At 47.5% G+C, this 21,436-nt stretch overlaps 1 protein-coding gene across 10 annotated transcripts in view; it reads right to left on the bottom strand.

The window, feature by feature from the left end:
• Positions 1-4,648: 4,648 nt before the first annotated feature.
• The window catches only part of EIF4G3 (eukaryotic translation initiation factor 4 gamma 3), a 100,697-nt gene continuing 83,909 nt past the window's right edge, over positions 4,649-21,436 (bottom strand). For 9 of the 10 annotated variants that reach the window (XM_075721634.1, XM_075721627.1, XM_075721635.1 and 6 more), the window contains 12 exons: positions 20,960-21,053; positions 20,586-20,703; positions 19,189-19,412; positions 17,922-18,037; positions 15,538-15,710; positions 13,164-13,289; positions 12,238-12,319; positions 10,319-10,417; positions 9,247-9,393; positions 7,967-8,048; positions 6,394-6,540; positions 4,649-4,869 (listed from right to left, as the gene is read on the bottom strand). In XM_075721634.1, coding sequence (XP_075577749.1) covers positions 4,688-4,869; positions 6,394-6,540; positions 7,967-8,048; positions 9,247-9,393; positions 10,319-10,417; positions 12,238-12,319; positions 13,164-13,289; positions 15,538-15,710; positions 17,922-18,037; positions 19,189-19,412; positions 20,586-20,703; positions 20,960-21,053 — 1,590 coding nt within the window. In that variant the 3' untranslated portion in view covers positions 4,649-4,687. The remainder of the gene's footprint in view (positions 4,870-6,393; positions 6,541-7,966; positions 8,049-9,246; positions 9,394-10,318; positions 10,418-12,237; positions 12,320-13,163; positions 13,290-15,537; positions 15,711-17,921; positions 18,038-19,188; positions 19,413-20,585; positions 20,704-20,959; positions 21,054-21,436) is intronic. The other variant, XM_075721633.1, reaches the window with a different exon arrangement.

The raw sequence follows: 21,436 nt of genomic DNA, 5'->3' as shown, positions 1-21,436 counted from the left end.
GAGGCCAGAGGCGTTGGATCTAAGGGCGCAAAAGCGTTCAGATTTTGAGCTTACCGCCCCCAAAGCTAAACCCTCTTGCGTCTGTAAAACATATGAAGTGAGCAGCACCAGGGGCATGGTCGTGACAGCTTTTCTGCTCCGCAGTGAATGCTTCTGACAAGGCAACCAGCTTCAGGTCCCTTCGTCTGTAAAAACGACTGGCGCCGGAACAAAACGCAGCAGGAACAGTCACAGCCATCCTTTTGGTAACGAGGTGCCGACATCTGCAATTGGTTTAAAATGTTTTCAGGATGCTCAGCGAGTTAATGGGACTTTTTAGAGGCTCTTTATCCTTTATCAGAAAAAACAGTCTATAGGGTTGGAACCAAAAGCTCTGTGGGTCGCAGAAATGCAGCAACGACTAAGTTACTACTGGCTTAAACCTGCCTTGCGCGCACTAAAAACCTTCTCTGCGGAGGAATCCCTTCTCCCGAGCCTCTCCTGCCGCACGGCCGCTTTGGCTACCAGCGCCTGCTCCAGGGACTGCTGATCCTGGGCAAAAGATTTTTCCACACACCAAGGTCCGCTCCTGGACCCGAGGCTTCTTGAGAAAACAAGGTTAAAACCTGAACATGTTAACACACGCAGACAGAGCGCAATGTCTGGTATCGGTGTAATTCCCTGACCTCGCTCACAGAAGTGGCTGATCCATTTCTGAAAACGCTTTCCTAGAAAGAAACCAGCCTTAGGCAGACACCCGGCCTGGAAATTTTCCGTTTGACTTCTTCAGGTTTGAGGACATTTTCAGCAATAAACGGGGACGTAAGCGATGCATCTGCTCCTCCTTGCCCGTGCCTTTGATAGCGTGCACGGCCTCAGCACGAGAAGGGCTCCCAGCAGTGGAAATGGCTTCTAATGTGGCTCTTCCCTGCCGAGCTGCATTAACTCCCTGCCGCGTTCACGAGCCTGCCCAGATGCGTTTAAAGGCCTTACAGGACCAAGACTGGGAAGAAAAAAAACCCCAAAAAACCCAACACACCCAAACTTTTAGTATTCTTGGGGGAAATTTGCTGTCCTCCCTGCTTAGGCTTTGCCGTAGCATTAAATAACCACAGCTCACCTCTCCTCACTTACGTAAAATGAGGCTCCCGCAAATCGCATTCCCACGGGAACCTCTTTTAATTAATTATCCCCTTTTCTGTTTCATATATTTCTTAGGTTTTTTTTGTATTTTAATAACCTTCAGGGCACGCGTTGCAAAGATCTTCCGGGACCACGGGCTGCATCCCGAGGAGCCACATCTGCCCGCAAACCTGTGCCGGTCTAGAAGGCGACTGAAAAGCAACCACATCTCGCTATGGGGTGCAGGTACGCAAGCGGCACGTGGCAAACGGCGCGAGGGGAGCAGAGGAAGCAGTTTCGGTCCGAGACTGGCGTCAGGTACGCTCCTTGCGGTGACGTTTGTGGGAAGCCGAACCTCGAGGTAACGCACCGACAGCTGCAGCCCTCAAGGTCTCGTGCATAACCGTTGATGGCACTCCACATGAAGCTTAACTGATCTAGCTTCAGAACGTGCAAAGCTTGCCATGCTGCAAGCTCACCTCTTCAATTGGGCAATTCTGAAAGGAACACCTTAAACCCTCTGAAAACTCCCTTCCTGGTATTTGCAGGACACGGACAGGGCAAGTTCTCCCCGCCCCAGAACATTTAACATGAAAAGGCTCAAACAAGGAGGGGAGAGACTTTCTCATCTCTCCTCTACCCACACGCTCACCGTTCCCAGGCTCTCCAGCCAGCGGTTTTCCAACTCTTTCAGCCAAAAAGTTCAACCTCCCCAAACAAATTTCCCTGCCTTGACGCGCTTTGATTCACGTGGCTGTTCAAAGGCTCCAGCCATTTCTTCCTTTCTGATTCAAGGCAATCGATAAATAAATCGCACGGCGCGGCTCCGGTGTCGCACACTCACATTCCCAGCAGGGCCCGACGCTGCCCACCCTCAGAGAGGGAATTCATCAGGTGCACACACCGACTTGGCAAATATTTGGCCTCATTTACGTACAAACTCGCACCCATTTAATTCAACTATTTCACTGCTACAAACCGTCACGTGCCCGCTCGCTTTCTGGCTCAAAAATGACTTTTGCGAGAAGAGCACCCACGCGACCTGCAGAGGTCTAACAGACACAGCTTGAGACCCGCCGGGGGGGCTTTGCTGTGCGGACGAGCCTTTCGGAGATCTCGAGAGCGCCCGTCGCCAAACCGCTGCGCCCAACTGCGAGGCCGGGAGGGGAAGCGGCTGAGGACGAGGAGCCGCTGGATGTTGTACAAGCAGATACATACATATGCATATATTAAGGGTGAGAATATTTCTTTTCCTTTCTTTTTTTTTAACAAAACATCAGAGAAAAGTGTTTTATTGTTACTAAAAAAAAAAAAAAAAAGACCAAACAATGCTCTAGTGTTTTAGGCCATGGATTCTCTAGCTCAGATTCATGGCGTGGAACACGTTAACAGGGAAAGCGTCTCGTGGACATCTCCCCTCCAGCCACAACCAGGCACCCTCCTCCCTTCCCCTTGGCGATCAAATAACATCCTTATGCAAGTACAGCAATTGTTTACATGTAAAAGTAAGATTAGGAAAGTATTTAATGTAGTTGTAGCTTCCCTCCCCCCCCCCCCCGTTTTTCCTGTGTGTTTGTGGTTTGTTTTTTTTTTTTTTTTAAAAAAAAGTGATTTAGCAGCTGGAAAGAAAAAGACAGCATCATGTGAGCAGCCAGTGCTGCACAGACCACCAGCAAATGCTCCACAGGTTACTCGCGGTCCACGGACCACAGTTCACAAACTACATTTTAGGGCTTCACAAACTTTGCAGAGTGTATTATGGTAGATGCTTCTTCACAGTGAGAGCCAGCAGGTCATCTTTGGTTGTTGAAGAGAGACACGCAAGAGACTTAACGTACTCGGCAGCAGCTCAGTTTGGAGGACTGCGCGGTGCCGGGGCACGGTTGAGGTCCCTTTGGGCGCACGGAAAACACGCGCTCTGACTGCACGGCAAAGCGACCGCTGTTAATCTGCACCCGGGCTGCGCTCAGCCTTCAGACACCGTCACGGGGCGGGCAGAGCCGGGAAGAGCGCCGCATTGCTTGTTCCACCTCTTGACTCGAGTCGGGCACTTTTGTTTTCACCCGTACGTCTCTCCGGGTTCCTTCGGCACGGCAAGGCAACCGGCAGATGTGAAGGGCAGCAGCGGAAACTCGGGCGGCAACGGACTCACGAGCCGTGGCGAAGGGCTGTCGGTTCTCCGCTCGAGCGGCCTCCGGAGCTACCAGGGTCCCACGTCCCCAGGATGACGCCACTGATCCAAGTCACACGAGATGCACTGCGGCCGCACGGCTGGAGAAGCCGAGCTGGGATCGGGCAGCGACCGCCCCGAGGTTGTCTCCCAGCCTCGCGGCAGCGTGCTGGGAACCAAACGCACCTACACGGTACAGCAGCCCAGCCAGCTGCTCAGTGGCCATGAAGTTCTCTCTGCAGAAAAGGTCTCCCAAGCAGCAACCCCCTTTTTTTTTTTTTCTTTTTCTTTTTTTTTTTTTTTAAAACAATTGCTCTCACCCCTCTTTTTTTTGGTAGACACACATACATACACGCACTATATGTACACAATTTGGAACCGAGGATCTACACAATGAAAAGGAAGCCAGCACCGCTCAGAGATGGTGCACACATTCAGCAGCTGTCAAAGGAGAAGTCGTTTTACTTTCTTTTAAACTTGCAATGTTTGTCTTTATTTTGTTCTTTATATTTTGAAAGTGAAAAGAAATAGTATTGAGTCAATTTCTTTTTTTCTTTTTTTTAAATATTTGTTCTATGTATTTACAAGCCTTAAAGTTGCTCTAAAGGTTCTGAAAGTATTCGCTAGTACTTTTTCCCCAGGGTAGCACTGTTTTGAATGAGTTACTTTCGGAGCTCTCTGGTCCGCAGCGGTTTTCTCAAATGCATTTCCTTCCGTTCCAAGGTTATGTACGTTTTGATTACTATTTTCTTTTTTAAATTTCTGAAGCAAGCTGAGAGGCAGGCAGAAAAATCTGATGACAATTAAAAAAAAAAAATTGATCTCTTCCGCATCTAGCTTACCCCAACCCCCTTGAAAGTTTTGTCTACTTATCATGCTTTGAAACAAAACTGAGGTGCATATGAAGGGGAGGGAAGTTTATTTCTCTGCTTTTGTTCTATTATACAATTTGTTTACAGAAACTGCAAATTTAAAAATTACACTGGCATTTGCAGTCCTTAAAATAATAAATTAAAAGTTTTCAACTTTTTTTTTTTGCGCTAAACAGATTTGTTTCGCTTTGTGTTTTTGTAAGTATGAGTCCTTGTTTAAAAAGAAAAGAAAAAAAAAGATTAAAACAGAAAATATTTTCTATAAATAATACATGTGTTTTGGTTTAGTGCTCCCGCCCTCAGGTTTGAAGTTTACTTTTTTTTTTCCAAGTACCTTTTTTCCTCCATGATCACCTTTGTGTTTATCTAGTTTTACCTCTCCCACTCGTGCATGTGTGGGGGAAGGGGGGGTCTGCGCGAGAATTGGCCTTGCTGCACTGTGATTGGCGAAGACGTGAAACTCTTTAAAAAAATACTTAAATTGTTTCTTTTTTCTTTTTTTTTTTTTTTTTTTTTTCTTTCCCCGCTCTCTGTATTTTAAGTTTTAATTATCCTCCGACTCCTCTTCGGCCTCCCGTAGCCACGTGAAGAACGCTGTGACAGATTTTAGCGCTACTCCTTTCCCGTTCTGCTCCGCTGGGTCCTTGCTGCTTTCCCACTTGTAGAAGGCATCCTCTGATATTACCTCCTCATCATACAGGCAATCAAAAAACATCCGCAACAAATCTGCAATAATGGAATAACGGGAGAGAACAGCTGTTAGTACTGCGCAGTTTGAGGCAGCGGACAAAGACGCGGTTACGGATAAGGGGATTAACGTGACCTTTAATGCAAGAGATGCAGATACAAGTAAAATGAAGGTCTGTTACTGAGTTATTGCTTCCTGGCTGCAGCTGAGAGGGAAGACGGGTCCCTCTGATGCCGGCCGATAACACATGCTCCGCAGAAAAGGGAAAGCTGGGAAAGCAGCCGTGGGAACGTAGCACCTAGGGATTGGCCGGCTAACAGCATCCACGGCAGCCCGTCCTCCTCCCGCTGGACCGTGCAACCTGGCAGCCTGGCTCCTCTCCAGCACTCGATTTTTTGCGGCTCAGCAGGAGGGATAACGACCGACCAGCGCCTTAAAGCTATGGACGATCAGGTCGGGCGGTTTTGGGCACTCTGATTTTGTGCTGCAGGCTCCCCGGGAATCCCCATTTCTTTGGCAACTCCCTCGCTTCTTTTCCAACACCACTTTTCTGCAGTGCCTTTGGGACAAGGCTCATCAGTTGTCCAACTCCCTCCAAGTCCACAGACATCTGTGGTGCAGCAACACAATTACAACGCCCGCTGCTCTCGCATGTCCAGGTATTATAAATGCAACGGATTATTTTTTACTGCTCCCTCCCTCCCTCCCCCCTTTTTATCAACAGAGGTTTGTCCTTCCTTCTGCATGGCTGCCTACAGGAGCAACCAAGAGAAGAGCTGGCTTCTGGCCAAGCATCTGGGGAGCCGCGCTGCTCTAAAAGCTGGAATCTGGCCAAGCAGAAACCGCTGTACACTGTTTGTCCTGGTTTCGGCTGGGATAGAGTTAATTTTCTTCCTAGTAGCAGGCACAGTGCTGTGGTTTGGATTTAGTAGGAGAAGAATGTTGATAACATGCTGATGTTTTAGTTGTTGCTCAGCACTGCTTATGCCAGTCAAGGACTTTTCAGCTTCCCATGCTCTGCCAGGGGCACAAGAAGCTGGGAGGGGGCACAGCCAGGACAGTTGATCCCAACTGCCCCAAGGGCCATTCCATACCATACGGCATCATGGGCAGTATAGAAACTGGGGGGGTTGGCCGGGGAGCAGCGATCGCTGCTGGGAACTGGCTGGGTATCGGTCAGCGGGTGGTGAGCAATTGCATTGCGCATCACTTGCTTTGTATATTGTTATTATTATTATCATCATTATTATATTGTTATTATTATCATTACTATTTTACTTTATTTCAATTATTAAACTGTTCTTATCTCACCCCAGGAGTGTTTCTCACTCTCACTCCTCCGATTCTCTCCCCCATCCCCCTGGGGCAGGGGCAGTGAGCGAGCGGCTGCGTGGTGCTGAGCTGCTGCCTGGGGCTAAACCACGACAGCTGTTTTCTCTCATCTGCTACGTACAAAGGTAAGGAAAAACACATCCGCTCCCAGTCTCTATCACTAGACTTGCAGAAACAACCTTTCCTTATACCGTCAGGGTTCAAATCCCCAGCGCAGAGGCAACACTTACTAGGAGGCTGATCAAGTTTTACTATTGATGCTTGTAGTGCATAAAGTGCTTGTAGTTCCTTCTCTGTGTCTGAGTCTAGGTACTTGAGTAAGATCGGCACTCTCTGTTTGATAACAGCAGTGTCCACGCTGAAGCTAGAAGAGTCCGCTGAGGGGAAGAGAAGAAAACAGGGTCAGCGCTGGTACGCAGCAGCAGGGGCGGATCGTTTATCGCCTTTGTTTATTCAAATAGAAATCACAGATACAGGTTAGTGTGGAGAGAAGAGAGGACGAGAAACAACAGGAAGTATTTCTGATCAATGGCTTCTTCTGCAAGTCTTGGGTCTTCCAGTTCCCCAAATTCAACCAGTATCTGCAGCAACCCTGGCCCTAACCCGCCTGCTGATACACACAGAAGAATTACAGCCGTACTTCACAGCGCAAATTGTTGTGTTTCCACAGACAACTGGATGTCCAAAGTGCATACAACAGCTGAGGCTAAAATTTCAGTTATACAGAAGGTTTTCTTTTTTTTAATTCTAAAAATACTAAGGCAGAAACGGAATCATAAGCTGCACAGGACTATATAAAAAATAACACATTAGAAGTCCATCAGCAACACGGATAAATTATTCAGCAGCTTTTAAGTAGCTCGTGCAACACGATTAAGTGATATTTTGAAAACAAAAGGGAAAAAAAAGCCCTCAGTGAGATGCAAGCTCAAAACCTAAACCAGAAGACGACGTTCCTGATACGCATCAGGGAACCCTCAACCCTCTGTCATCAAATCCGGTGCCACTTCGCCAGTGACACTAGGTGGCACCAGAAAGGTTCTGTTCTCAGGGAGAAGGGAGCTGGGCTGCCCTTCCCCTCGCAACAAGATGAAGTTCAAGTTCAGACCGTTGTCTCCACCGAGCGCGACTCTTACAGCTCAGAGCAGAACCGGCTGCTTCACCTTGCCAGGTGCCAACAGTAAAGTTAAAGGGACCAAAGCGAACTGAGCAGATGTTTTCTGGCCGCAGCACTTTATTCAAGCCCCCCCCGAGGGTCCGAGGCTCACACGTCTGACTTGGGAACCCACCCTTTCCTCCATTTCCAGCCGACTGCCGTGCATCCAAGTAAGCCGCACAAACTGCCTTTCCAAAACTGCAACTTGGGACGTAAAACTATTAACGAGACAGAGATGCAGGCTGGCTTCTCTTCCGCAACCCACGCTTCCAACTCGCACGTGGCAATCTGCGACGGTGGAGCGCCCACGCGTACTTGCTGACACAGGAGTGGAAATGCTAATTATCTTAATAACGTCTAGCGCATTTCCACCTTCACTAGAAGAACGGATGAACAATCTGGCATTACTCAGAGTCACCGGAAATGTCTGCTCGCGCAAGGTCACCGGGACGTGCCAGGGCCGCGGCAAAGCGCCTGGCTGTGGCACGGACATCCCGCTCTTGAGTGCTACGATTCAGTACGCTGCAAAAGTCTTAGTGTGTGATAAAAAACAGCCTCGGGGGAGGGAAAGTGATATAAACCTGAAAAATATAAAATAATTCTTTGCACATTTGGTTTGTACGGTGTTTACGTTGCAAGTTACTCACCTATAATAGCTGCTTTACAAACTGCTGTCATTAAAGCTCTAAGGAATGTAGGTGAACTCATCTGGCTTTCATCTAGATTAGCCTGAAATCAAGAGTAAATGGGCCAGTTAAAAACACGCTGCTGCACGACAGCAACTGCTTCCAAACTCCACTGCTGAATTTGGCAGCAAGTTCAAGTTCAGCAGAAGCTGCCGCAGTAGAAATCCACTTCACCCCTCTGCGAAAACTTGAGACTAGCTCAGGTACGTCAACATGCAACAACAATTCTCACGCGATCAATACACCATTTAACTACTCCCACGACTTGTCATTTGTCTCGAGAAACAAACCAAGCCAACAGCGCTTGGCTTTTACAATGCCCTTATAACATTTTCTACGAGTTTTAGGCTTTTTCAACAAATTTTACAGCATACTCCTTGGGTGGAGATTTGTTTGCTTTGTAGAGGAAATTCAGAGAATGGCTACGTAACTTGTCCCAGACTACAAAGAGCCCGTGGGTGTCCCCAGAGTTTCAGTGCTGCTTTCATTCCCCTCTCGACTTCCCCAACGGCAGCAGAAAAATGACATTTCTAACGCATTGCTCCAGCAACAGAAATAACTGAAGTGAAGCTGCCCGAGATTTAGCTGTAAGCACAGATCGAAATGAATCAGGTTGGGTATAATTTCAGACACTAGATTAAAAACTTGGCTTAAAGGATGCAGCCAGAGATAGAGGGCAAAAGATCAGTGGGTTGACAGGGCTTGCCTTTTTTCCCCCCCCCCCCTTAAAATCTTTTTTTCTTTATTTTTCTCTTACAGTGCCTGGTCCGAGGCACCAGGAAAGCTACAGGTGCCCTCAGTGACTGCCCAGGATGTTTTTGCAGCGTGGCAGGGCACGCAGCTGGGCAGGGGGGAATTTGCGTAGCTCATTTTGCAAAAAGCAACGAGATGCTTTTATCCCATATTTTGGGAAGAAAGAATGTAGCACTGTACTTGGTCTAAAATGCAATAAGTAGCCAGAAGCAGTGTTTTCAGAGACAAAAAGTCTACAGTATTTAAAAGGAAGTTACACAGTTGTACATTAATATGGCTAAAATTCTTTCTTCCTAAAGCTTACTTCGACATAACTGACTGATCACATTTTAGATTTTAATTATTTGGAAGTATCGACTGCACAGACCGAATCATCTTAGTGTCCTATACCTAGGGAGGAGCCTGCAGAGATGCTCCTTTAGGTGAGAAAATATTTACAAAAGTAGTTAACAAACTGTGTGCAGGGAGGGTGAAAATAGTCTTTGTACCTCTACCCAGTCAAAGATTTGTTCATCATTCGCCTTGTCCTCAACAATGAGTTTTTCTAGCTGCTTGTTCAGCTCTTCCGCAGAGAGTTCTTTCTCTGAAAGTGCTTCTGAGGAACTGGAACAGTCGGACTCCGTGAAGTCCAACTTCTGCAACACCAGAAGCGATGATGAGAATTAGTTAAATATCCTTTCCTGTGCTGAATTATGCCAAATTGAGGCAGCAAGCTACACTTCATTCTCCCTTCTGGCATCTTTCAGCTGCTACGTTATCATTACAACAACTGATATACTTTTTCTGTTCCCTAGATTATAGAATATTTTACAAACATGTGGGAACTACATTACCCAGCAAAGACAACCAGGCATCTCGGAGCAACTCCAGCCCCGCACAACACGAGCGTGCACAAAATAAAGCGCGTGTCGCTCAACCAAAACGACGGGGAGCTGGAGCGCAATTACCAGAGCTGGCATTCGCTCAAAGAAATTGCAGCTAACGCCCCAGTTTGTTGCAAAATGCGACGGAGGAGCTACAGGCCCCTCACCAAGCCCCAGGCCTTGGTAATCCCTTTCATTTCCTGCAGCGCAGCACTTCCTAAGTGCTAAAACAGGGCAGTGGGTCACTTGGAGATCCAAAGGGAGACCTCCAGCTTCTTCCCAAGGAGCAGCAAGAGCTGCACGGTGCCCTCCGTCAGTCCTGGCTTCTCTTGGTTGTGAAACCCTCCGGGATCATAATGCAAGGTGGGATGAGTGAATAATTGCTCCCATTTATTCTGGCCCCTCTGCAGGTCATCTGTCCTTGCTGCACAACTCATTCTTGAATTCATTCCCCGCAGCTGGAGGAAGAGATCTCCTCAGGGAAGCCAGCTGCCGGGAGGTGCGTGCCTGGGATCGGAGGGGACAAGCCCGTCCTCCCGGTGTGTCAGAAAGGAGGCGCTGAAATAATCTAACCCCGACTTGGTGAGGGAGACACTTCACCCCACATCCCACACCACCTGCCCATAAGGATGGGATGGAAGAGGACGAACACGGGGCCAAAAATCAGTGTGCCAAAGTCGTTACGCTCTGAACTCACTTGTTCCATGAGAAAGGTATGTACATCCTCCCCTTCGAGTAAGTAGTCCTTCCAACTGAGGCCAGCCTCCCTCCATAAGGCTCCCACTTTCTTATGGCTCTAAAACACAAACAGTTTGTTCATTTTAAAGACTTGAGAGACAACCTGGAGAGCTTATGCAAGCCGGAGTAGTGCAGCTGCGTCAGGAGAAATAAAGAACCGTTCAGCCACCAAACAAGATGAAGTGAAAACATCTGGAAATCCCGTGCAAGAGAAATCATATACGCGATCCTGCCACAGGTACACGCATCTTGTCAAGTGGTCAAACGCCACGGTGATGGGTAATAAACCAGGCAAAACGTGACACGTGGGGTTTGCGACAACTTCAGCCAGAGACTGCCTACGAGAAGTGACACATCTGAACCAGGCAGCGTCCCACGGCCGTGACATGGAGCTGGCGGTTTGATGACTTGGATTCTTCTCCTGACTCTGTCATTAACTCACACTGACTCATTCTCCCCCTGCCTTGACATTAAGGCACCGGCAAATTAGCTACTTTCAGCGAACAATTATTTACGTGGCTGTCTTCTGTGCAGAGATCAAACCTCAAATTTGGGTACGTAACACCAAGTTCACCCTTCAATTCCTAGAATTTACTGCAAACCTTGAGAAAAGCTCCTTTGCAGCACACGCAGTTCAACCTTCCGCATCCTCTAGTGTCACGCTGACCTTTTGGTATCCTGCCTGAGACGGCATATACACAATTCTGACAAGAATAAAAGTACTAGTAACAACCAGCTCTTTTCACCCAAATACTCTGCAAAAACCTTCACCTTACAGCACCTGCACAAGGGAGATGGTGGCGTAGCCTAAGCCAAGCACTGATAAAAGCAGCCTGATTTTCAGTTTACAAAGCCGATTACAATTTTAAGTTTACAATGCAGATCGTTAACAGCTAATTGTGCATGGTTCCTGCTACGATTCGTCAGGATCTGAATTAGATGACTGATACTACATTGAAATACCCGAGTCCAAGTATTGGCCTGGACAAGATCAAATTTGAAAGCTGTGGCAGAAACAGAAACCTGAGCCTGTGCTTCAACCCCCAGAGCACGGCAGCTTTTCTTTCAAAGAACGGTGAAAAAATAAATGGAAGTCGACTGTCCAAACAAGCATAGGGCTAAAATAAAGAAATAAAAAGTCACGATTTGTACTGCTAGACTGAAATGCTCCTGAAACATTCAACCTTATTTGAATGCATGCTTAAAAAAAAAAAAAAAAAAAAAAAGGCAAGTGAGGGGTTTTACAGGGTTTAAAAGAGACACTGTCCAAAGTGCAGTATTTAGTTGGATTAAAAAAAAAAAAAAAGACAAAAACTGGAGACAGAGTTATAGGGAAACCATCAGACTGTTTGGCCACACAACTGTGAAATACGTGAGAGAGCTCTAGAAGTTACAGGGTGAAAAGGTGTCACTACCCCTAGTGATGGGTGAATCTTAAGAGTTGGCGGGTTTAGTTTGGATAAGCACCCAGAAGTCTGAGAGGCCATCTGAAGCTTATCCGAACCCTCAGAACCTCTCCGGTCTGCAAGAACAGCTCTCTCGCAAGATTTCCGGCACTTGCTGCTTCTGGTCAGCCCAGAAATACCTTGAGAATGTCCCTCTTGCAGTATTTCAGCACTCTAGCTTCTGGAAGAAGCCAGGTGCAAAGGTACCTGCAAAAGGGAAAAGTGATAAGGAAAAAAAAAAAGTTAACTCAACTTTTTGGAACCTTGTAAGGCTTGGTTTGAAACCGGGGATGAAGAGGCAGGTTTCCTAGGTTATCTGGACTGGCTGGCCCATCCCTAAATATCTCCGCGTGGGAAACGCGTAGGCGTCATGCACAAACATGTACTCGCTGCATCCAGCTCCTCTCTACGAACGCTACGCCTGGACACTTACCATTTGTTTGCATAGAAGGTGCAAGATTTCAGCAAGCAAGACGCCGGCTCTTCCCACAGGAAGCAAAGGTTTGCTAAATTCTCTAGAATGAAAGAAAACCAGGTTTTTTTTCCTTATAATTGGAACTTGGAAGGCAAAGCAAGGGGTGGTGATCTAACTGAGGCAGGAAATCACCTTTAGCTGCTGCCAGGGATAAAGGATTTGATGGAGCTAGCACTGCCGATAAAACAGACTGCAGTGATGCAGCGCACTTGCCACAACAGGGCTAATTATGACAACGTTTTTATGTAACACCAAATCCAGTCATTTTTGTGGGACACTATTTGGGTCGCAGGACCCTTTTTGGGGAAAAGGCTATTCTTTTCTTACTACACTACTTACAGGAGAAGGGAACCAGTCAATTGGCTTCTAGTTAATCCCCAAATACAGAAGGCCAAGTACAAAATAGAGAAATTCCGGTGCTGGAAACAGCTTCCAGTCTGGCAGGCAAGGTTCTGTGCCCATTCAAGGCAAGGCCCAGGTGGTAGTTACTGCACTCCGAGATATAAAGGCTCCTGCGCGATCCTTGCTCGCCTCAAATCCAATTCTCAGAGCCTCCGCGTGCTCTCGAATGACTCCAACTGTGCACCACCGGGGTATTTTTTTAGCTCAGCTGAAGCAAACAGGATTGAAGCGGATTTATGGGTAAAACTTTCAGCCCTGAACAGTGACTACAGAGCAGCAAGCTCCCTTCCCACCACAGCTTCCAGATGGGTGCAAGCCCCGAACGACGTGCAGCACGCCTTTCATCAACTCAGACGAGAAGCTGAGCCTCTAACACTATTTGCCTTTTATCTGCTGATGGGAACCGCGCTGTGAAAATACTACAGCATAGCCAGGCGGGCAGCTCAGCTCGCCTGACGCTGGAAAAGAACAGCGTTGCTTACTGTATAAGTTCTCTCATAGAGATTCCTCCTTCTTTTAACATGGGGGTCACCAACTCAGCTAGGTACAACCAAATATGGGGTATATCTATGGCCATATCGTCTGCCATCTCCAAGGTATCTGAAAAACTTTAGAAAAAAGACAGAAAAATGTCAAGCATTACATTTAATTTCATTTGAGACTTTAAATTGAGAAAATCTGCACTTTAAAAACCCTTTGTTACAAAAGAGAGGAGGAAAGAGAGGAGGAAAGAGAATCACAAAGGTAACAACATCACCACCACCACCACAACAAAACAAAACTATTGGCATCTTATGCTTTCCGTGTTTCAGAACTGCCAGGAGCAAGTTTATGCGGTAACATGGAGAGTACGTGGAAAAGGCATCGCCTTCCGTAAAACCAGCAGATGCATCCAGGAAAGCTCCATTTACAATAATTCTTACATCCCAGTAACAAATTGTTTGCTAACTAATAAAACCTGTAAAAGGAAAAAAAAGCATTTTTGTCTATAAAGACAAAACATCTAATAAATGGAGCCTTCTTAAAAAAAAAATCCAAACAGACAGGGGATTAATAACAACAGGAGTCCAAATGTAAGGTAATCAGCAAAATGTCTGCAAGTATGTAAAATAACACAAGAAAAAAGTTCAATGCACCAGTGGGAGGCTTCCATCCAGAACAGAAAACGTGGCTGGATGAATTACAAAAAAATCGCTCCCCAACTCTGGACACAGTTTCCAGAATCGCTCAAAATTCTTCTTTCTGATAAAAACCTTGAAGGTGACTTCACTTCCCACGCCCGGTACAAGATGATCATTTTTCTGGCTCTCCTGTCAGTCTTCCTCATGATTCATTTCTCCCTCAAAACCTTGAAAATTCTGGGGTCCCGTTCTGTGCCTGTAAATGTGTATTTTCTCTTGTGCTTCGAAACCAGAAACTGTCTCCTTTGTTCTTTACGTCCTCTGCTACTTGTACAACCTAGGCTTGCCCAAGCGTTGCTGCCAGAAACTGGTTTCCTGTTGCGTATCTCTCCAGACTTGTGCCGTGACCAGTGCTCATCCCATAACCCCTAATTACACAGCGATTTGTCTTGCGCGAAGAAGCGGAGTGGCTTTCGGCGTTCTTCTCATGTGCCCGCTGAACACCGCTCGCCCTTTCATCATCTTCAGGAGCCGTTTCATTTTGCTTACGCCACATTCAGACCGCACGTCCCACTATTTCATCAAGGTCCTACTTATTTGGCATCGCCGCCACTTATCCACACTCCAGGAAACACAGGAACGGCTTTAATCGCAACCCATTATGGAAATGTATCGCTTCAAACGAGTCGTTTTGGCCATCAGTGACTGCGTGGACACAGACAAGTGTACTCCCTGCGGATATATATATTTTTTTACTGCTGTTCCGTACGGTTTTGAACTCAGGCTGCCTAAACCTTTCCTGCGAGCCACTGGATCGCATCACGATGAAATTCACGACACAGGGAGACCACCATCGGAGCGGTCAGCGGTACCGCCTGAGACGCGATTCCAACGAAAGCAGCAGGATGGAGCTGACTACCCAGAAACTCGGTATCGGAAAGCATTATTTCATCTGCTCGTTCGCGGGCGGCTTTTCATGGTTATCCCTGGTTTAACCATCCTGCTCTAAGCCCCAGCGAGGACGAGTGGTGCCAGGGAGCTCCTTGGGGGCACGGATCCTTTCACAACTGGACACCAGTTCAAATCCAGGCTGGGAACACAAAACCCAGAGAGCTGCAACGAACCAGCAGCCGAAACTCGGATCTCCTGAGGCAGGCCTAACCCGTCTGATACCGCATCTGGCGCGTGCTCTCCTCCTCAGCCCCTCGAGGACATGTCTGCTCCTTCACATTGAGTTGTCCTGAGCAATTCCATCCATACATTCCATATGGGCGAAGGCTGTTTGACCAGCGGGAGGCTGGCTGCGCTTCTGTGGATGCACAGGACTTCAGGCTATGCAGCTTCCAGGCATTAACATCACGTGAAGGTTTTTGTCGTCTTCCTCCTCTTTTTAATCGTAGTCAGTGATTTGCCAAAAGGCAAACACTGACAAATGCATCACAAAACAGAAATCTAAACACGCGCATTTAAATCTACACCTACGTATTTGCTTAGAAATAAATGCTTATATAAATATGAAAAAATTTACATGCACTAAGGCATTTGAAATACTTAAAAATATATTACAATAATTATATTACTTATGAATACACCCAGGCAGAAACGCTCCTTCAAAAAGGATGCGTGGAGAAGGCGGGATACCAAAGCAAGGTGGGAAATCGTTCCTCCCTGACACAGCGTTCGTTTGCCACGAACGCTGAAGAAAAGCATCCATCTCTACGCGCAGAATACAAACCCCTTGAAGAAATCCTGCTTGCTCAGCTTTCCCGACTGCACCAACTGATGTAATAACTGGCCCATGTGATCCCTGGTGATCTGACTCCTCTCGAGCGTCGACTCCACTCCCACTCGCACAAAAACAGGCAGGAGATTCTGGGCGCTCAGCTCCTCCACGCACTGCATTGCTTCCTGTTCGAACGACACACAGGATCGTTTCAACTGAAAACATCAAAAAACGGGGCAAAAGAATATTTTCTACGATAGGACAGCACAGGGCGCGCAGCTTAGCACCTGGCGCGCGGGATGGGGATTTTTTTTTTGGTGGCAGATCAAGAGACTGCTAGCCTTGGGTTTTTCTGGAAACAAATATTCAGCGAAGCTGCCAGGCAAAGGTGCTGAACTTCGCTGTGGAACCTCATCACGAATCACCACCGAGATGGCAATCGAATAACAATAATGAGAATTCAAACCACGCAGGCAACAGAATTTTTAAAATACACAATCAGGCTCCAGGGTACAGTCTGGCTGCTCAGCGAAAGGACAGGAATTGTCTTCTGGATGCCACCAAACCGCCTATTATTTCATCAAATACCAAGCCAAGTCAAAAAGAGGACATTAGGTTGGATTCATTGCTGGTCTGGTCTGGCACAGAAACGCCCGTGTTACAAACCCGCACCATACAGAGCAGCAGCAAACAGGTAGGCAGCGTTTGGAAGAAAATTTCCTCTTTGTAAAGCTTCTGCTTTCTGGCATGTGCATGTTGTAACCTAAATCAGTAAAATGCTCTTAAACAGAGACGCCCAGAGAAGCAGCTCAACATCACGCTTCCAAAATCTCCACTGCCATCAGCAAAGATCCTCCGCTGACCCTGCAGGCTCAGCCCAGCGGCTCGCAGGGCGCTTCCTGACTCCAGGCATTCGCTCTTGGGCTTAGGTTATGCCCTTAATTATCAACAGCTGGCAGCCCCAGATGCATTTTTAGAGCCCCAAACGGCTTTTTTCTGCAGGTCGCAAGCCTGCTGGTCCCGGACCGCGTGTGCTCGGGTCTGAGCTCTTCCCTCAGACGTTCCCAGCGGATCCCGGTGCCTCCAGGACAGACAGGCGAACACGCCGCTGGCCGTCCCTGCTGTCACTAGACGCTGGCATACAGCTCGGCGGTTTTAATTTACAGTCAGGTTAAATACTGAAGACTAAACTCGTGAGAAACGGCTATTCCTCTGCTGTATACTGCATTAACGCACTCATACGCGGCCTTATTAACGTGAGTTTAAGCTGAATTAGTCGGAAGCTTTGCTGCACGCTGCATTGGAAGAGCACTGAGAACTTACAGTTCTCAAGTATCCCCTAATGCAAACAAGCTGCCTCAATCTGATGCACATTTTTAATCAGAGGTGCACTCGTCTAACACAATTCAACTCTTATTTCCATCCAGCCACAAAAATATGTCATTGTATTTGCAAGCACAGAAGCTGAAGCAGCCCCGTAGCCCCAGACATCCAGGGGCTGGACTTTGAAGTCTATCGCAAAAAGAAGAAGGACCGGAGACTCCTTTGGTAACCGGCCCCGGCTCCTCCTGCTGGGATCTGCCAGGCCAGCAAGCTGCGGACATGGCGAATCAAAATGTATTTTTTTTTTCTCCAAACCAGGATTTAATAATTTCTCCTGATAACTAGATGCGAACCCAAACCAATCCATCATAAGAATATTCCTCTTTCCGATTTTAATTAGAAGCCCTATGAAGTACAAGCAGCAGCTCTGCTTTTAGGGTGCCAAACTAGGAACTCCCCAGTGCTGCCATTTCAAACTTGGCAGGTTTTTAAAATTTATTTCAGCAAAAGATCAAATCGATCAGCTTTGCAGCGAATGTAACACGTCTTGCAAGCTCCCTGGACAAGCTAAAAATGCATTTACAAGGGAAACAAAATTTCAACCTTTTACTAGGAAGTGATGACAGCTGCTCAGTAATTTTCAATGTTTATTAAAAATACTCTGGAGTGGTTTGTTCAATATTTAGTATTGCTTTATCTGCCTCCAGATCAGAACAGCACATGCTTTGATAACTGAATGAAAACCTCAGTTTATTTTCCCACTAGCTTTTCTGCTTCCAAAATTGCTGTTATTATGGAGCTGCTCAGTGATTCATGACAGATACACATATATCTTGCTACTTAAAACACACAAGCTGGGCTATTTTTCCTTTTACTAGCAGGGCAGAAAACAGGTTTGGGAGACAGCTCTCCTAGAAACGCTGACGGAGCTGCTGCCGCCCGAATTTCGACAGGCCCCACCGCTTCTGCCACCTCTGAGCGAGCCGCGTGCTTACAAAGACGCTGTTCATGGCGAAAAAACATACCCCAGTCCCACAGACCTTTCTGCTAAGTGAGGTTTTCATTTTGCTTACCTTAAAATCGTTAATATGCAAGAACTCATCAATGATAGATTTGCATTTTCTCTCTATTTCCTCTTCTGACAGGGAAGGCTTTTCTTGTGCTGGAGCTGGGGGAGCTTCTGGCTTGGCTGGTAGAAATATAAGAAAAAAGAAAAAACCAAACCACATTTGGAAAAGGAAAACCAGCATCATTTTCACAGGTGACATTCTGAAAACAGAAGTCACCGGAGCAGGGAGTGTTCCCTGTCCCATCATCAGGCACGGGTCACTTCTTTCTTGGCTACGTTTCTCCCTGTATGAACTCCCAATATTTCTGTAAATCAACCTTCTCCCGGGAACACGGTTGGCAGTGACACGGGATGCAACGCCTTCAAAGCTCTCCAGCAACATTAAATAATTAAGCTTTGAGCTGTTACAGCATGCTGCAAATTTAAAACATGCCGATCCGTGGGGGCAGCAACCCAATGCCATCTCCTGATTGCATCCCCGAAACCCCGGTCCCCGTGAAGTTCTTTGCAAAGTCCCAAATCTTCAAGACGAGCGTGTGCCGCGTCGTGGCAGTTGAGACGTATTCCTCACTGTAGCAGTTTCTAGATGTTTCCCAGGGAAGGAGCAAAACACCGTACTTATCGCAAAGGTTCTGTCCACAGGGAACATCGCCCTAAGCGTCCTCAAGACTTTCTCACTAACAAATCAGCTCAAGCTGGCAGGAGCAAAAAGCGGGAGCTGCAGCACTGACAAGGTGCCGAGCCACCGCAGCGGGTGCTAACGCCACATGGCACCGAGACCGGCTTGGAACAAGGGCTGGCAACCACGCAGCGCTAAAAAGATACCGCGCATGGTCTGTCCCGGACCCAAATAGCCGCTCTGGCCCTGGGAAATGTTTGGAAAGGGTAGATACGGCCTTATCGGGCACTGGAGCAGCAGTTCTGCAGAACTGACGCTGATTTTGGGGACTTCTAACCCAGAAACCAGCAGCGACAGGATGCGAGCAGGCAAGACAACGCCGCGGAGCGGTGTTTTGCTGGCATCTCCAGCCTTTCACCTCTGATGAATCCTGAGGAGGAGCTGGCAAGGGGACGCCGCCAAGGCCTGTGCGAACCAGTTGTGTTACAAACCTTTGGGAGGCAGAGCACAGCTACCGCAGCCTGACGACACGGCGCTGCGGGCCAAATATTCACGCCGCCGCACAGAAATCTGTCGCTTTTTCCGATAGATTTTTCCCTTGTGCCTTTTCACACATCCAGCGAGATTCCCTAAGCACGGAAGAGCCGCTTACCAGATTCCTTGGCTTTGTTCCTCTCCGCCTCTGTGCTGTTCCTGTCCATCTCCATGCCGCCTGTTAACTGCTTCACCGTCTCCAGCATCTCCCGCCGCTGCTCCTCTTGTGCCTGATTGTCGAGCAGCAGCTCTTTACTGCTGCTGCCCCGTAGGAAGGTGTTGGGACGGGAGAGGGAAGGCGGGAGAGGTTTGTCGTTCTTCTCCCTGCCCGTGCTCCCGCGACTGCGGAACAAAAACACACGCGCTTAAAGGTTACAGTACGAGTAAGCTGCTCGCAATGCTGGTAATGTTAGAAAAGAATCTGGATAGCTTATAGTAACTGCAGGATAAAACCCGCAATCCAAACCCAGCAGGATTGTTGTCTCGACTTTTTGCTGTTGTAGCTACACCGAATATAATGAAAATTAACTCAAGTCTCAGAGATGCACATAAAAAAATAAAAGCAATAAAGTCCTTACAGCACCTGGTTCATACGTAGGATGGTGAATTTTATAATGTAAAGGCATTGTTTTACTGTGAAATGGTAGGAGCAGTGTAATTTTTTTTCCCCTCTTTATGGAAAAATAGTTTCGGAATAGTGAAGGTTACCAGCAACAGGTGACAAGGATCTGCCCTATTAATTACTGTGTTAATGAGGAAGATGGGCAAAACGCTACCAAAATGGACTAATGCCAGGTAAGCCAGAGTTTTAAGTGAAACAGGAGGGAAAACGTCAGAGGGACAAACCCGGCAGCTGGTGTGTACTAGAAGGAAGAACCAGTGACGTTTTAAATGAACTGTACATTTATACGCCGTGTCTGGAGTTAATAAACGATGTTTCATGCTACAGGCTGGAGCGGCTGTAGCCCTGATGAAATCGGGGGGTGCGAGAGCACTGCACAGCCTTCCGTACGCATCGCACGATGCGGAAGCACGGGCAGGCTTGGTCACACTGAATGGGAAGGGTCAGACACAGCCAGAGCGTTTTACGAGCCCTGCTAAATTCCTGCAAGGTTTTAGGCGTGTTTTTCTGGATAAATAAACCTATTGACCCGGCTGAATCCACGACCATTGAAACCAACCTGCGTACCTATTAGAACATTTTATCTGAAGAGTTTTTAACCTGTTATAAACTACCAGCAAATGTATCCTTTAGATAAAGGGTGACTGAAGAGTGGAAATTAAAACATTCACCATTATGGCTTTAAAAATTAATACCGCCTATCTCTCCTTTGATATTATGAGAGATGCGTGTGTTTCAAGTTAGCTCAAAGCACACGGGGCGGGGGGGGAAGACCCAGCCGTTGCTGGAAACTCAATGAAATTCCTTCTGCGTGCTCGTAACTAGAGCAGCAAGTGAAAAGTGCAGGCGTACAGACAACGGAAGGGAAAAATCACCGGCGGCCCAAAGCTTACCTAGTTAAGGCCCTGCGAGAATCTAATTCTGAGGATGCGGATGAGGCAGATACAGATGAGACTGGAGGCTGCAGTGCAGAAAATCTGTTCAAACTCGTGGCACTTGGTCGTAAGGAGTCTGGGAGATTGTAAAGACAACACAGAGAAGGGCGACAACGAGGTCAGTGGCTGCTGACTCCTTGGCACCACAGAATCATTTAAGCAGGAGCTGCTTTCGGAGTGACGGGGAGAGAACCGAAGGGGAAAGGCCGGTCCTGCCCCGCTCTAACCCTGCCTGCCAGGCAGGCATGCAGAGATGAGCGCTCCCACCCAAAGCCGCTCTCGGCAAGGGTGGGTGGTGGCAACGCAGAGGGCGAGGAGCTCTCCCGACTTACCCATCTCGCTTGCCTTGGCTCCACCACTGCTGCCCTTTCCCCAGCTGCCCAGCTGGGCTTTAGGCACAAGCTGAATCTTCTCATCTATTGTGGGCTGTAAAAGACATCAAGATGTACCATTACAAGGGCAAACCGTACACCTTAATTCTCAAGGGGGTATTTTTTGGCAACAAGCCCCGTCTTGTGAATACCAAAATACGCTTTAACACATTTTCGGAAGACCAAACCCCAGCCGAAGACGGAGGACACAAACAAAGGGCATCGCAAACAGCCTCTTCCAAAGTGTCACTGAAAGACACTCACAATGACCGGGAGCTGCTTTTTATTGGGAACTCTGAAGCTCAGTAAGGAGGAAAAAGCACGATATATCAGTACTTGAAAGATGTTCAGTTTGTGATGAGTAAAACGGTTCTGCTGCCCACTCCACCTACCAGTCAGGGCTTTGGGGGGAATCTGCATGGTAACAAACAGAATTCA

Source organism: Pelecanus crispus, chromosome 15 (assembly GCF_030463565.1).
Source record: "Pelecanus crispus isolate bPelCri1 chromosome 15, bPelCri1.pri, whole genome shotgun sequence".
In the NCBI taxonomy this organism is placed as follows: domain Eukaryota; kingdom Metazoa; phylum Chordata; class Aves; order Pelecaniformes; family Pelecanidae; genus Pelecanus; species Pelecanus crispus.
This window is presented reverse-complemented; position numbering and strand designations above follow the sequence as displayed.